This window comes from Peromyscus eremicus, chromosome 4 (genome assembly GCF_949786415.1).
Source record: "Peromyscus eremicus chromosome 4, PerEre_H2_v1, whole genome shotgun sequence".
NCBI lineage: Eukaryota > Metazoa > Chordata > Mammalia > Rodentia > Cricetidae > Peromyscus > Peromyscus eremicus.
This window is the reverse complement of record NC_081419.1, coordinates 20448894-20465234: the sequence shown is the minus strand read 5'-3', so window position 1 is coordinate 20465234 and position 16341 is coordinate 20448894. Positions and strand designations below refer to the sequence as shown.

At 37.1% G+C, this 16341-nt stretch overlaps 1 protein-coding gene across 1 annotated transcript in view; it reads left to right on the top strand.

The window, feature by feature from the left end:
* The window catches only part of Lrp1b (LDL receptor related protein 1B), a 1617914-nt gene that overhangs the window by 1455464 nt on the left and 146109 nt on the right, over positions 1–16341 (top strand). The window contains exons 69-71 of the mRNA XM_059258831.1: positions 2790–2919; positions 4566–4672; positions 5000–5132. Coding sequence (XP_059114814.1) covers positions 2790–2919; positions 4566–4672; positions 5000–5132 — 370 coding nt within the window. The remainder of the gene's footprint in view (positions 1–2789; positions 2920–4565; positions 4673–4999; positions 5133–16341) is intronic.

The window sequence follows — 16341 nt, the reverse complement described above, 5'->3', positions numbered from 1 at the left end:
AGAAAGATATGTGTTGCAATCAATATAGCTAAAATGAGTTGGAGAGAGATCTAAAGAGTGCTTTGACATTAGACATGGAGACACAGAGTTTGAAGTTTTCCCAACTGGCTTTTGGTTTTTCTTTGGTCCAGTATTTCCTCATATGCCCACTTTCCTTCCTTTTAGTACAGTAATGTTTATCCTGTGTCATTGTATGTTAGAAGCATGTGATCTGCTTTTTCATTTTGATTTTACAGGGGAATACAGTTAAATGATTGCATGAATCTCAAAAGAGACTTTGAACTTTGTACTTTTAAAGAGTGCTTATATTGTGATAGACTATAGGGACTTTTGAAAAAGGATTAAACAAATTTTTCCTTCTGATATGTTTATAAGCCTATAGGAGCCAGGGAGTGGAATGGGGTGCTGAGAATGAAAATGACACTCATATACCCATTGGAAGTGACCCTATTAGGACTTGTGACCATGTTGGAGTAGGTGTGGCATTGTTTGAAGAAATGTGTCACTAGGGGTGGGTTTTGAAGTTTCATATGCTCAAGCCAGGCCCAGTGTCTCTCTCTTTTCCTTCTGCCTGTTGATTTAGATGTAGAAATCTTAGCTCCTTACCATGTCTGCCTCTGAGTTGTCATGTTTTCTGCCATAATAATAATGGACTAAATCTCTGAACCTGTAAGCCAGCCCCAATTAAATATTTTCCTATATAAAAGGGGCTGAGGTTGTGGTGTCTCTTCACAGAAATAAAACTCTAAGACACTTCAATTGGGCATATAACCAAATGATGCTTCATCTTACCAAACAGATACTTGCTCAACCATGTTCATATCTATTCTATTCTATTCATAATAGCTACAAATTGAAAACAACCAAATGTCATTCAACAGACAAAAAGACAAAGAAAATGTGGCACATTTATACAATGAAGTATCACTCAGGCATTAAAACAATGACATCATGAAATTTGCGGGTAAAAGGGTGGAATTAGAAAAAAAAAGCCATCCTTAAATGAGGTATCACTGACCCAGGAAGACAAACCTTTTCCTTCTTCAACCATCATCAGAGGAGCTTCTTCGTGCAGCAGATGTGAACAAATATAGAGACACATAGCCAAACATTATACAGAGAGAAAGAGAAACCTTGGAACACTCAGTCATAAACGGTCCTTACTGATCATGGCTCAGGTAACCCTGCAGAAAAGAAGGCAGAAAGAATGTAAGAGCCAGAGGGGATGGAGGATATCAAGAAAACAATAACCTCAAAACAACATGAGCAAAGCACATAGGAACTCACAGAGACTGAGCAATGTGTATAGAGCCTGCTAAGGTCTTCACCAGGTCCTCTGCATTTATAGTATGGCTTTTGGTTTAGTGTTTTTATGGGATTCCTGAGTGGGTCTCTGACTCTTGTGCCTTCGCTTGGTCTCTTTTCTTTTTCTTTGTCTTCTCCAATGTTGATGTGGTAGTTTTTGTTTTATATTACTATATTCTATTTTATTGTAGCCAAAAATAAGTGAAGGAATGAAAACCTAGCCACTAGGATCAAGGTTAACAACTGAACTGTCATACCTTCTGGGAGAGGGACAATCAGTCTTTGCCAGTGGAGTAGCACTGACTGTATCAACAATTATAGGACATACACGTCAAGAGAAGTTGACCAACAAATCGTGGACTCCACTGGTTTTTGTGTGTGTGTTTTTATTTGGTAATAGTTTGATGGGGTTTATTGTTTGTTTGTTTGTTTTCTTTATGGGTGCTTTTGTTGTTTGTTTTCTACGTTTTGGGAGTTTTGATGTATTGAGTGTTTGGTTTGTTAACTTAAAGTTGGGCTGGTATCAAGATGAAGAAGATATGGAAGAACTTAGAGTAGGAGAAGAATATGATTAAAATATATTTAAAATTATTTAAGATAATAATGTATATATACTGTGTCCATGGAAAAATTCTATTGCAGCATTAGACTTTCAGTTACTGGAAGTTGACATAACTATAATTGAAAAACTCATTTTCCAGTCTGTTCCTCATCCTCTTCATGTGAGATGAGTTAAGCTCTGGAGCTATACAGTAGCAGTTAGACTGCAGATCTCTTTCTTGAATGGATAATGTGCCATTAATTTGAATTTGTATTAAAGTTCAGATCTGGATGACTGATACCAGCCCTGAGATGCAAGTCTAAAATGTGGCTTATCTGGAAGCAACTATTATTGGAAATAATAAAAAAGACCTTTCCTAAGATGTACTGACTTCGGTGTAAGAAAAGAGAAAATGGAATTTTTCTTTAAACATAGGCAATGTTAAGTCTTGTTTTGCTAAAAGCAGTTTCAATCCCAGAGGGATTCCAGAAAGGACAATATTCTCTGAATTGTATTTGAAAAGTCTAATCATATTTATAAAAAAAAAAATAGTTTCTTCATGTTTATGTTTGTATGTGCACATGTGTGCTGGTGCTCTTGATGGCCAAAAGAGGGCACAAGAACAATTAAAGAAAAGGATGCTATGAATTTAAGAGGAAGAGAAGGGTGGGGGGACATAGGAGGAGTTGAAGTAAGGAAAGAGAAGGGAAGAAATGATGTAATTAATTTTAATTTAAAAATTTAGAAAAAGAAACTATTCAATGAGAAAATTGGAAAATTGTTATCACTCTGTCACACTCATAGGCCAGCAATGAACATATGCAGTGTCTTAAACAGTTCTTATGGCTTTTAAACCATTATAGACATTTTTGTTGTCTTTTGGCTTAGCAGATATTTTTCTACAATATAATTAATTAAATTATCTCTGTGTTATACTTGGCAGAAAAATTGTGAAACAAGTTGTTCCAAAGATCAGTTTCAGTGTTCCAATGGTCAATGCCTTTCAGCAAAATGGAAGTGTGATGGACATGAAGACTGTAAATATGGAGAAGATGAGAAAAACTGTGAACCAGGTAAAATGAGAGCAGAATATCCAACTTAGCAGTTGTTTTTAACTTGATAGAATTTAAACCAAGGTGTTTTGTCCAGAAAACTGTGGCACAAGCACACAGTGTACTGGCTTTTAGAGATCAATTGAAGTATCTGTGAATATGCTCTTTGAGTGCTCTTCCAATTTTTAAAAGTCATTTTGGCAGGTAAAACCATTACTTCTATAGGGGATCCAAGAGTCTGTCTTGGAATTGGCATCCATTATTACAAATTGAAATTTGTTTCAACTGTGTGATCAGGTTTTCAATCATAGAAGGTGAGTTTCTGAAACAGATAGCAGCAGTTGCATGGGCCAGCTGAGAAGCAAACAGATATATATATTTTTATTTATGTCTCCTACCAAGTCAAGTGGAAATTAGAAAGTCATGGAGGATATAGAAAAATTATTTAGTTCATATATTTCTATTTCTTAAAAATGGTTCTAAAATATGTTTGTTAAACGTAGAATACTTATCAGGATGTTTAAATTGCATTGTTTTATAGGAAAACAAATACAAAAACAAATACCTATTGCCATCCATATACATGCACAAATGCATAGTCTTGGGAGACAAGGCCCTAGAAACAGCTTACTCACTGCCATGAACTCTCCTCAAGCTATGATCCATCTTTCTTTCCACCTCCAGATGTATTCTTAGTCATTGTATCTACCAGATTCTCTAGGCAAAACTGTTGTATAAAAGAATTGAAACTCAAGGGAGCCTTTTACACCTTTGTCTAAGCAATTAGTCCTCAATGTGATGGTAAAGTAATTTAGGTCACCTCATTATCAAACATAAGGTCAAACACTAGAAGTCTCAATAAAAGCATTAGCATCCAAATCTATAGGCAAAATACAGCTATCATAAATTATATGATAATTAATTAAAACTGGGATATGCCAGTAATTTATCCATTTAATAACTCTGCTTAAGGAAAAAAAAAACTGCTGGACAGTGGTGGTGCACACCTTTAATCCTAGAACTCAAGAGGCAGAGGCAGAAATATCTCTGAATTCAAGGCCACCCTGGTCTATAGAATGTGTTCCAGGACAGCCAGGGCTACACAGAGAAACTCTGTCTCAAAAATAAATAAATAAACAAACAAACAAATAAATAAATAATATAGAAAGAAGAAGAAAGAAATACTATAAATTCTACATGATTGGTTAACTACACAAATGCTATCTTTAAGTCTGAAGACAAAAAGGTTCAAATGGGTGTCTCATGCCAATATTTTCACTTTCTGTGAATATATATATGAACTTCCTCAAGGCTACTTAATGCTTTTCAGTTTTGAAAGTAGACATCTTTGAGATAATTTAAAATTTGAGAAACTCACTTAACTCTTTATGAACAATGGAATAAGATCTCAATAATTTTTCTTGTTTATTTAGTCTATTGTGTTAAATCCTTACTTCACAGCCAATTACATCCTATATATAACAAAACAATAGTGTAAATCACAATTTAAATGGCCCTTAATCCTAGTTATTGAACCTTTTTAAAATATCATAAGCTCATCATAGTCTGTCCATGAATTCATATTTGCATATGCTTTTATATATTTTACCTTCTAAATCAGTTATTCTTTTTTGCTATATCTAAACTTCAGCTTTATAATTGTTTAGCCTTCCCTGCTTGCTCATCAAGTGAATATATGTGTGCCAGTGGAGGATGTCTGTCAGCATCTTTGAAATGTAATGGAGAACCTGACTGTGTTGATGGTTCAGATGAGGTAAAACTATCATTTGATTAAAGTTTTGAATTGCATGAACTGGGGTTGAAAGAGCAAATGCAATAAAAAATAAGCAAAATTTTGACTATCAGAACTGTCTCAAATTCTATGCAGCTATATGTTATATATGAATATAACATATAGATGGACCTTCATTCTATCTATATACTAAAAAACTTTGTTACTTGTAGAGGTTGTGTTCATGAAGGCAAAATAAGATGACTCTCACTCTATAGCAAACATCAACTATTGTGAATTTCATGGTTAGACTGCCTGTGATTCCATCAACATTAATGAATACACTGCTTTCCCATTGTGTTTGAACAGATGGACTGTGTGATAGAATGCAAGGAAGATCAGTTTCGATGTAAAAATAAAGCATACTGTATTCCAATTCGATGGCTGTGTGACGGAGTTTATGACTGTGTGGATGGAAGTGATGAAGAGAACTGTGGCAGAGGTAAGATGGTGGTGGTGGTGTGCATGTGCTTATAAATGAGAGCATGGAAGTAAAGTTGCTCGATAGTGTCTATAGGATATGCAAAGGATAAGATTTATGAATAATTCTTTCAGCTCTTTCTAGTTCCATTCCATAATACCTTGCAGTAAATAAATAAAATCCACAAAATTTTGAAACAGAATGTAAGTCCAACCAATGCACAATGGGAGAAAACTCACTCATATGCAAGAGTTTAGAGGACCTGATGGCAGACTGTCTCCAAGAAAGAAACCAAGTCAGTGATAAAATGAGAGGTATAGAGGACACAGCCTCTATGGTAGGGTGGGGGCACTGTGGGAGCCCGTTCTCGGGTTCCTCGTGGCTTTTCCCAGCAGGTCCTCATAGAGGATGATTAGACCACGGGCCTGAGTGCAGGTGTCTGAGATGGTCTGCACTTGCCTGTGCTGGGGGAGGAGGTCTTTTGCTCCACCCCTTGGCGTCTCTATAAAAACCCTGGGACAGAGACAGTCGGGGCCCGTTGGAATAGGTTCCAGGCCCTCTCGAGGCTATCCGTTATTTTCTATCTGTTTATCTCCGCGATATTCTCCGCAATAAATCCTTCTATCTAATATTTCCTGCTGCTCGCACTCAAGAAAACTCTGGGGAACTGTGGGGGTGGTTGGGTAAACGCCCCACAGAATGGCGCCACGAACAGGGACTAAAGAAAAAAGAAAAAAGGGACTAAAGAAAAAAAGGGGGGACTAAAAAAAGGGGGGACTAAAGACAAATGAACAGGGACTAAAGACAAAGTAATAGGGACTAAAGATAAAGGAAAATAATAGTTTTATTACAGAGTTTTTGGCGAAAGTGCTGAGTTCAGCCCTGCCAGTGGATGAGGCATGCCGGTGTTATGGAAAATATATATTTTTTATATATATTATTGAGAGGCAGGGGTTTTATCCTCGAGAGAAAAGGAAAGCGGACTGGAAGGATGTCCGATGCTGCAGCGAAATTCTCTTCTGTCAAAATTTTCTATCTTCTATCCCTTTCTCAATTTCTATCTGTGAAAAATAAGTATAAGGCATAGGGTAGTAAAATAGTGTAGGAAAAACTTAGAAGTGTAAGATTGTGTAGGAAAAAATAAGTAAGGCAACTAGACAGAAAAACTTCAGTTTTCTAACTTGGGGGCTCTGAATGCAAACTGGGGGAAAAAAATCTTTCTTTGGGCTATTTGGGTAGTAAAAAAGCTCTTCTTCGAGCTTATGGGGAAGAATAGATTTCCTATGGAAGCTTTTGACCTGGGGCAGCTGAAATGCTAAGTCCAAGCGGCAGGAGAAAGTGATTTCTCCCTGAGGCAAAAATGGGGATGTAAAAAGCCAAAAAGTTTAAAGTTGGGAAGTTTTGGGAAAAGTTGCTCTTTCTCTTGGGGGGAAAAAAAACTTTCTCTTAAACTAAAAGCTTTTCTTGGAAAATTTTGGGGAAAAAAATCTCTAAAAAGCCTTAATCTTTCTCAAAAGCTCTCAAACTTAAAAACTAAAGCCTTTAACTTTCAAGGGCAAAAATTAGAATCACCTGAAGATATTAGTATGGGGACCACCTGTGATTAGCTCTAAGGGAAAAACAACAAACCTCTTAAGACAGCAAAACCTCTAAGTTCTCTTTCAAGCTTTAAAAATCCTCCCTGCAATGCAGGAGGCAGGGACAAGTTCCTAAAAACCTCTTCTAAGCTCTGTCTCTTCAAGCTAGTAAAAGACAGTGGGTCAGAGTACCCTGAGGGAAACGCTTGGGAGAGTGTGGGTAAAGAGCTACAGAGAGCCCAAAAGGGCCAGAAACTTTACCTGAGAAAAGCAAAAAAGCCAAGCTTCTCAGTTACAACCGAGCTGAGGCATCAAGGGTTTTGTTTCTGAGTGAGCATTTCAGAATGAAAAGGTGCTCCTAATCGTCCTAATGCAAAGATCCCCTGAAGCAGTGCAAAATGTTAGCATTGTATCCTCACTTCTGAGCAAAAACCCAGAGGCGACTGGCCAGCGTCTCTGAGTTGGGGTGCATTTCAGGGATACTAGGGTTCCTGCAGTTGCAAACTTCCTGGAGCACAGAGCTGAGGCAGGAAGGTGCAGGACCCAGGGGAAGGTTGCTAATGAACAACCAAAGCTAAAGCCAGTGGGAACAGCACAGTTGTCTGCGTTCCTACAAGTCCCGGGTTAATAGGTCCACAGCTGCAAAAAAGAAATCTGAGAAAAAAGCTTTCCTATCAGTAAGGACCTTTCTGGGAAAACAGTAAAGCTGAACTGTGTCTGAAGCAGTTGTGCTGCTGAGTCAGAATGCTGTCTGGGGAAAGAGCCCAGCCAGGGCAGAACAGAAATATCCAGGAGTAAAGCTTTCTTTTCTGTCAGAAAGCATCTCTTTGAGAAAAGCTTTGTTTCAACTGACTCCTTGAGATGAGGGAGTGTAGCCCTGAGGGGTGATTGCCTCTGGCATAAGCTCTGTCCTTGATACACCCAGACAAACACAACCCATTGGGGGACTGGGCCAGGTGAAGGCCTGATGAAACAAAACGCCTGTCCTAATGGGAGTTTAGAAATGGCAAAAACCTCCCTTGTTAGATTTTCAGTCTGTACGCAAACCACACAGACCCAGAAAACAAACGGACAAAAAGCCCCTACCTTCAGTAGCAGGGAAAGCCGCCACTGTAGTGTCGGAAACTGTTTCTGGGGTAGAGGGGATAAACTGAGACCAAACTGGGAACTGTCTGGGAGAAAGACTCTGAAGAAACAGAAGGGACCGATTCCTCCCCAGAAAAATATGACCTGAAAAGGCTGCTAGAATTTGGGGCAGATTTTGGGGGGAAAAAGCCCCTACTTCCAAAGGCAGCTAGCAGAGGTACAGAGCCGCAGACAGATACCTGAAGCTCTGCATCTGGCGGGGGAAGGAACAAGCAAAATGAGATAAATCAGTGGGAGAAAATCTCTCTGAAAGAGCTATGAAAAAACTCTGTTGTAAATATTTGTTTTTCACTAACTGGCTAAAACAAACACAAGCCCCGAGGAAAGTTGCTATCAGAAATGCCAGCCTCAATGCTAATGAGGCAGGTGCAGTTCTGATTTGGAGGCCAGTGTCAATTAAAGGAGAGACACCTGTTAAAGCCAGCTGAGGAGAGACCAGAAACCTCCCAATGTCCCATAATTGAAAATGTAAAATGCCTGTTCAAATCTCCCATTGCAAAAGCAAAAAACTTTGTTCAAACCTCCCGGGCAAGAATTTGTAAGCAAGTCTGGTAAAAAAGAACTTAAAAGTTGACTCTCAGACCCAAAAAGAACTATGGGAAATGACTGATATAATGGAAATGATATAAAGGACTGATTTAAGGGACTGATACTATTATGGACTGATATAAGGGAAATGCATTCTGGGAAAGGTAGTTTTTCTGCTAAAGATGGCGACATTGCCCTGAAACACTTATGTCAGCTCGAAAATACGTTCATGGTAAACTTTAAAATACAGCTTTTAAAAGAATAAGGAGGAAAATCATCTAAGAATTTTAAGTGTCAGTTCCAATGAAACATTGAAAGGATATGGAACTAGGCACTTCGCGGTTTGGGGGTTGGTAAAATGACTTATTTACCTTAATAGCTGTGCAAAGTTTTTATGGTAGTTGGAAGACAAAAAGCTACCTTTAAGAGCAAACAAGCCACTTTAAAATCCTTAAAGCAAGAGAGCAGTTTATACACTGAACATTGTCTTAGATATGAAGAAACTTATGTGAAATTAAAAATTATTTACCTCTTGAACAAACAGCCTGCAATGAGTGATTCCTTTGCAAATCTAATTAAGGGGATAAGAAACAAGCATTCAAAAAGAAATGACTGCTTTATAGATGGGAAACAAACTTCAGAAAATCTGTCTTAAAAAAATAGTTGCTTCACCTGAAAATTCCTTGTAAGAAATCAATGCTAAATATTACAGCTGCTAATAATATTGAGAGTTAAAGCTAATGTGCTGAGTCAGAAAGAACATTTATGTTCTTGACTCCTTTGAATAGTAACAGTTTTGGTTAAAATACTGGAACTAACAACAATCCAGTCAAAATGTTTCAACAATTCCAAGATGCTATTCCACAAAAGCAAGCTGCCATGCTTTGTGGGCCATATTAGAGCTCACTCCAATCTTCCTGGTCCTTTAGCTGAGGGTAATGGGAAATGGAAAGATCCCTGCTCGGGATTATGGAAGGGTCCCGATCCTGTGCTAATATGGGGTTGAGGACATGTTTGTGTCTTTTCACAAGAGGAGAATGAAGCTCGGTGGTTACCGGAGCGTCTGGTAAGAAGCGTGGAACTAAGGAAAAGTCAGCTCCAATGACGTTCCTATAAAGGAACCAGAATGAAAGTGGCTCGATTAGTGTTTCTGGGGTTTTGTCACTGGTTGATGCAAACAGTGAGGAAATAGAGTTTGGAGCTGTGCCGCTTTTGGCTTTACTAGCTCCTTTGGAAAAATACTTTATATCACCTAATAACTGTGCGATATTTGGCAAAGAGCTTACAGCAGCTAAATACGGTAATTTCACCGTCAGCGTGAAGGGAAGTTTTTCGGTAGAACAAACCAAGAGTACTGCTGTAATAGAAACATTTGTCTGAATTGAAGTACTTAGGGGAACTATTATGAATTTGGGTGAAGGGACAGCCTCTAGTTAAAAACCGTTTACCGCTGACAGTGCATGTCTGCTGGGTCCGGAACGGCTGAGAGAACTGGCAACTTTGGAGTGTGGCGTCATCCTGGGAAGGTTACAGTCCCCTAGCAACAACTATCACAATTCTATAACAACAACACTCACTAAATCCCAGTGCTTTATAACAAAGCTGACTATAAACTCTAAACTTTAGAAATGATGTACATACTTCCTGTCTAGTTAAGAGAATCTGTCTAATAGAGATAGTACTAATAATTAAGAGTAAGAAATAGAAAAAGATGAAAATAAGATATGTGAGTTTGTAAAAATTATCTTGTTAGATCTGTGTTAAGAAATCTTTAGGTGTTTGCTAAGTTAAATATATGCTAATGGTAGCCCTGTATAAGTTTGTAAAATAGATCTATAGAGTTCCTTTAAGAAAATAAGCTTGCAAGAAATATCTAAGGTAGTCTTAAGACATGTAGTAATAAGCTTGTAAGAAGTAAAGATACTAATTGTAAATGTAAGTTTAAATAAGAAATATGATAAGTATATAAGAAATATATTTGCTAAAGTAGTTCTATAGTTTCCTTAAGGAGTATAAATAAGTAGATGTTAATGTGTTATATGTGAGTTTGTAAAAACACGTAAATTTTGAATGTGAATCTAAATGCAAAAAATGTTATATGTGAGTTTGTAAAGTGTAAATGTTAAGTGTGAGTCTATTCTTAATGTATATGGTGAAAAAACCTGAGACACAGAAGGTAGTGTCCTAGTTTTCAAAAGTTCCAAAAGCCGCTAAGAAACTAAGAATGGCGGACGCCAGAACCAGCACAACAAGGCATCCGCAGCTGAGATCCATGGAAAATCGACGCAACACAGAAAAATCTGAGCTAACATCAAAAAACGGTGCAGTTTAGACTACTACTGTACCTAAAAAGGTCGGTCTGTGAGAACCAAAGTTGCAGAGACGCTTGTTTGAACTAAAATTGTTAACTGCAAAAAGTTTTGGTTGTAAAAAGTCTCTTCATATTTGGAAGTGAAAGCCTGATACCAGAATTTATTTGTTTGAACTTTTTGAACTTAAAATGAGATAAAATTACAAAAAGATTTTGGTTATGGATTTCTTCATATTTGGAAGGCTCGTACCAGAATTTATCATGTGAATTTTGGGACTTAAGAAATGAAATGAACAGTAGAGATTTCATTGCAATGGGACAATTTTGAGTTTATTCATAGTAATGACCTAGAACTGTTTGCTGGAATTGGGTTAAAAATGGAACTGTTTAAATGAAGAAATTTATTTCTACCTAGAATCAAGATGCAGTTTTGTGTATGCATATATGCTTTATTAACTGGTGATTCATGAATATGTAAAATGGAATTACTTATGGAACTGGTTTGTGTTACAAACGGAACTGTTTAAACAGAAGTTTGGGTTTTCTAACTAGGCTTGAGATTTTGCTTAAATTATAAAGAAAAGAGGGAGAGTTAATATTCCTTAGTCTAATTTCAAAAGTTGTTTGAGTGGATTAATGTCATGTTATTGTTAGTAAGAAATGCAAATGGGGTATATTAAGAGACTACTTTTAAAGTATAAAGAGTTTTATTAAACTGCTTTTGGATGTTTTGCTAAGTTTTCAAAGTGTTAATGGTTAGATTGAGAAGACTGCTTTTCAATATGGGTTTGTAGGAATTGTATGAGTTTCTTCTAACTAGGTTTGAGGTTTTCTTTAAAAAATTATAAAGAAAAGGAGGAGCTATGAGATTGAATTATGTTTGCAGAACCCTATTGATATTAATGCACCCTGGTTTTGTGGAGTTAAGGAAATATTTAAGTTTGGGAATACATCGAAGTTTTTCCTATGTTCTGTTAGCAAGAAAATTCAAATGATTGAGTTAAAGTTGTAAGACGGAGAAAATTGTTAACTATATATAGCACCATATATGCTAATTCAAATGGTTCTGTTAAGAGTTTGCTTTGAGTTGTAAGACTGAGAGAATTGTGGCTATGTATAGCAATATTTATGTTAACCTGTTAATGGTAATGATGAAGCTAAGGGATTCTTTAAGTTTGTAGTTGCCTTAAGAGTTTTTGGCTTAGAAAGGGCTTGAGGCAGCTAAGGCTGCTGTAGTCACCTTGGACCTAATTCAAAAGAGAAATGCCATCTATATCATCCTCTACTCCCATACTGGGAGGTGTAACAGCTATGGAGATTGCTGTAAGCCATTATAGTTATTTTTTTATATATTAAGAAAGGGGGACCTGTGGGAGCCCGTTCTCGGGTTCCTCGTGGCTTTTCCCAGCAGGTCCTCATAGAGGATGATTAGACCACGGGCCTGAGTGCAGGTGTCTGAGATGGTCTGCACTTGCCTGTGCTGGGGGAGGAGGTCTTTTGCTCCACCCCTTGGCGTCTCTATAAAAACCCTGGGACAGAGACAGTCGGGGCCCGTTGGAATAGGTTCCAGGCCCTCTCGAGGCTATCCGTTATTTTCTATCTGTTTATCTCCGCGATATTCTCCGCAATAAATCCTTCTATCTAATATTTCCTGCTGCTCGCACTCAAGAAAACTCTGGGGAACTGTGGGGGTGGTTGGGTAAACGCCCCACAGGGCACACAGTCTCTGAAGAGGCTGCAGGCTCTGTAGAAACAAGATGCAGGTTGTGTAGAGACTTGGAGAGTTTTTATGGCTATGGGACACAGTCTCTATAAAGAGAGGACACAGCATCCATAAAAGAAATGTTTCTAGAAGCATGACTGCACAAGTGTTCTCTGTGCCCTACCACTGTGTCCCTTCTACATGGCTTTTCTTTCTCCGAGGGAACAGGAGGATCACATGGGTTACTGGATTGCACATAGTTGCTACCTGTATGATATGTAGCTTGTAGTTTGTGCCAGAGATTTTCTTGTTTCCATGTTGTTGAGAAGATGACTTGTAATTTTTTCAGTCTGGAAGATGATTTCCAATTTTTGCTTGCAATATTTTGTAGCTGTGTGAAGACCATTTTTTTGAAACTATTTTTTGGCTATATATCACAACATTAAAAACAGGTAGTTGTTACTGTAAGTTAATGAGAATTAGAAAGAAATGTGATGAACATTACACAACTTGTATTTTTATATTATTTTGTTTGTTTATTTCAGTGCAATGTTTTGTAACTAGATCACAGCTTTCTCTCAATGGACTTTACATTTCAACATCTAGAACATGATTAACAGAGATGATACCACCACAGGCTCCCAAGTATTTTAAAACACTTTCAGATTTTGCATAGTTAAAATATTTCTGTTTCTTAAGTAGATCAAGTGGCTATGATCAAATAGCTTCTCCATATTAAACCTGATAATGTCTTTATTTAGGAGAACTTTCAGTTCACCTCAGAATCTGCACTGCACTATAGAGAACAAAGAACATATAAACTTCTGAAATAGCTCTGTCTTCAGTTGACCTCACACTCTTTGCCATTGATCTTTCTAGAGACAAGAGTCACCTGGATCACATGGTAGCACCAAATCACCAACAATCTCATATAAAAGGCTCTGTGATTATGGTTTAGTTGGTAGATAATCCATTCAGGGCTCAAAATCAGCCCTTGCTCTGGTGTAGGTAGAGGTCTAGTTGTGTTTCTGGAACATGGCCTGAGTAGTCAACTGTGCAAACCATTTGTGGCTGCCAGGGCTGCCTTGTTCCTGCCAATCCTTACTGTATGTCAGATCCTTATGTACCATTGCTCCATTATATGGCATCCTGTGCAAATGGGAATTGCAAGTATCTTTCACACTAAGATGGATTCTCCTCAGTGCTTCATTGATGGAAGACAGAGTTGAGAGCCTTTCATATGATCACTTACAAATTTGACAAAGCCGCATCTGCCCTATCTACTCACAGGTCTAACTTCTCTAGGGCTCTTTCCATCTAGTTGATTATGTTCAGTTGAAGTATCATGGTGATTAAAGTATTTATTCTTGAATTTATATTCCTTAAGGAGATACAATGTTTACGACTTTATTATTTAATTTAATCTGAGGAAGTAACTTTGGTATTGATAAATATTTCTCAAAACTTTAAGGAAATATAAAGCCAAAATAAACCTCCCTTATATTACAGTTGATGTCCTGTCACTTTGAAATGGTACACTTCGACTAACAAATGTTATCCTAGGAGTCAAGGAAGCTCTCTCTCTCTCTCTCTCTCTCTCTCTCTCTCTCTCTCTCTCTCTGTGTGTGTGTGTGTGTGTGTGTAATGTATCAGTACATTAAGTACAAGAGGATAAGAGCAAATGATTTTAATTCTGATACCCAGCATCCATATAAAGCCCAGGTGTTTGTATACCTGCAAGACCAGTGTTGGGGGGACAGAGATAACAGGAGCTTGTGGCCCAGGCATTCCAGTCAAGATGGTGAGCTACAGGTCCAGTGAGAGACTCTCACGGGGCTAGCTGTAGGGCAATAGAGGAAGATGTCAAGCTCACTTCTGGCTCTAATGTTGCAGGCACAGCTGAATATACCGCCCCCCCAACACACACACACACAAGGTTAAGGTAGTTGTTACTGTAAGTTAATGAGAATTAGAAAGAAATGTGCTGAACATTACACAACTTGTATTTTTATATTATTTTGTTTGTTTATTTCAGTGCAATGTTTTGTAACTAGATCACAGCTATATATCACAACATTAAAAACAGGTAGTTGTTACTGTAAGTTAATGAGAATTAGAAAAAAATGTGCTGAACATTACACAACTTGTATTTTTATATTATTTTGTTTGTTTATTTCAGTGCACATTTTTCAGTGACTCAGCTTTGGTTACTTAGTTTCCAAGAATAATATTCCAAATCTGATGGAATTAACAACAACATTTGTATTTTAAAAGATAGACTGACTCTATGGTCCTAACAAACCTGATGTTTATGGCAGCCTGAACTTCCATTCTTTGTTCTAATTGATCTGGTATCTGTGGGAAAAAAAGATTTATAGTATTCTTTTAGCAAACATAAGCTCAAAGTAAGGAAACTATGTGTTTTGTAAAATATTATCACATATCAAAACTTCTCTCAACCTAAACCAAGATGAGAACTATCAATGGTTGTTTTCTGTGTGATCCTCTTGAACAGTTTTCTTGGGTAGCTGTGAGAAGCTGTGAGCAGCACAGTTATAGTTTACATATGTCATTGTTAAGCTTTGTATTATGTTTTCTAATTTCTATTCATCATCTGGTGAATTGATCACAAATACACCTAGCAAACTGGAATGTTAACCTAGCCAATTTCTTTAAATTGTAGCCACTCTGTTGCTTCTGTGTGCCTCATATCATTTGAGAATGAAGCATTTTAATGGATTCAGGATGCCAAGAGTCCTCTGATGCATGGTTTGAAATATAAATTCTTTATGGTACAGTCTGAAGTCATTAGTAGGTTATCACAAAAACCTTTAGCTTGCTGTTACAATTATAATTAAATTTATATTTCTATGTTTAATAAAAAAACAGTGCTGTGCCAGCACTCTTCTGGGCATATATAAATAAAATGATATGTAATTCAATAGTGTAGAAAGATCACTTTTCCTTTTAATAGCACTGAAATGCTATAAATAGAATTTTTTAAGATAAAATGTGTCAAGAGTTCATAACTGTGTCTGAATTTAATTTGTCACAAAATACAGCATGCAATGAGATTAATAATTTAAACCATTATTATCCAAAAATTTTGACTCTACTGTAAGATTTTGAATTAAAGCAATGCATACTTGAACCCTATATTCATGTGATCTCTGTCTCTCTCTTCCTCCCTCCCTCCCTCCTTCCTTTCTTCTCTCCTTCCTTCTCCTCCCCATTCTACTTCTCCTTCTTCTTCCTTTTGGAAACACAGTCTATCTAGGTAGCTATTGCCCCAAAATCAAGTACTATTGCCTCAGTTGTTCTAGTGGTGGAGTTAAAGCATATACCATAGCACAAAGAGTGTGTTTAGATTCCCTTTAATAGTAAAAGTCACGTGTATTTTCCTTTGTATTGTTTTCAGGGAAAATATTAAATGGTTATATATTAGATTATATGAGTTTTGGTAATTGAAATTACTTTTAGATTGCAGCAATTTAGAGCTCAGCATTGCTGATACTTGAAATAAAGTAGCATTTCAGGATCCTGTGGAGTTTGAAGCCTTATGCTGTGAATGTCAACTAGTCAACTCTCTGACTAATTGAGAGCCTGTATTTCTACATGTCTTAGAATTCTGTGGTTCTAAAAGGTGGCAGATGTAAGCAGAACCAGTCCTATTTTTGAAATTTTGCAGAAATTCTTAGCCCCTGTTTTAAGTGTCACTCAAATTTCTGAACAATAAAACTGTAAATATCTTCCTCTAAGCATGTCTGCAATTGATCACATCAGATCGTTTCTAAAGTCAATTATATGAAATCTGCCAAGTTCCCATCATACAATGAACTTGTTTTGTAAATCACAGCAGGCATAAAAATCATGAGCATTTCTTACCAGGAAAATAAACTGATTTGTTCATCTTAGTTCTGAATTTATATCTCTGTGATGTATTACTGGGTAGTACTTATGAATACG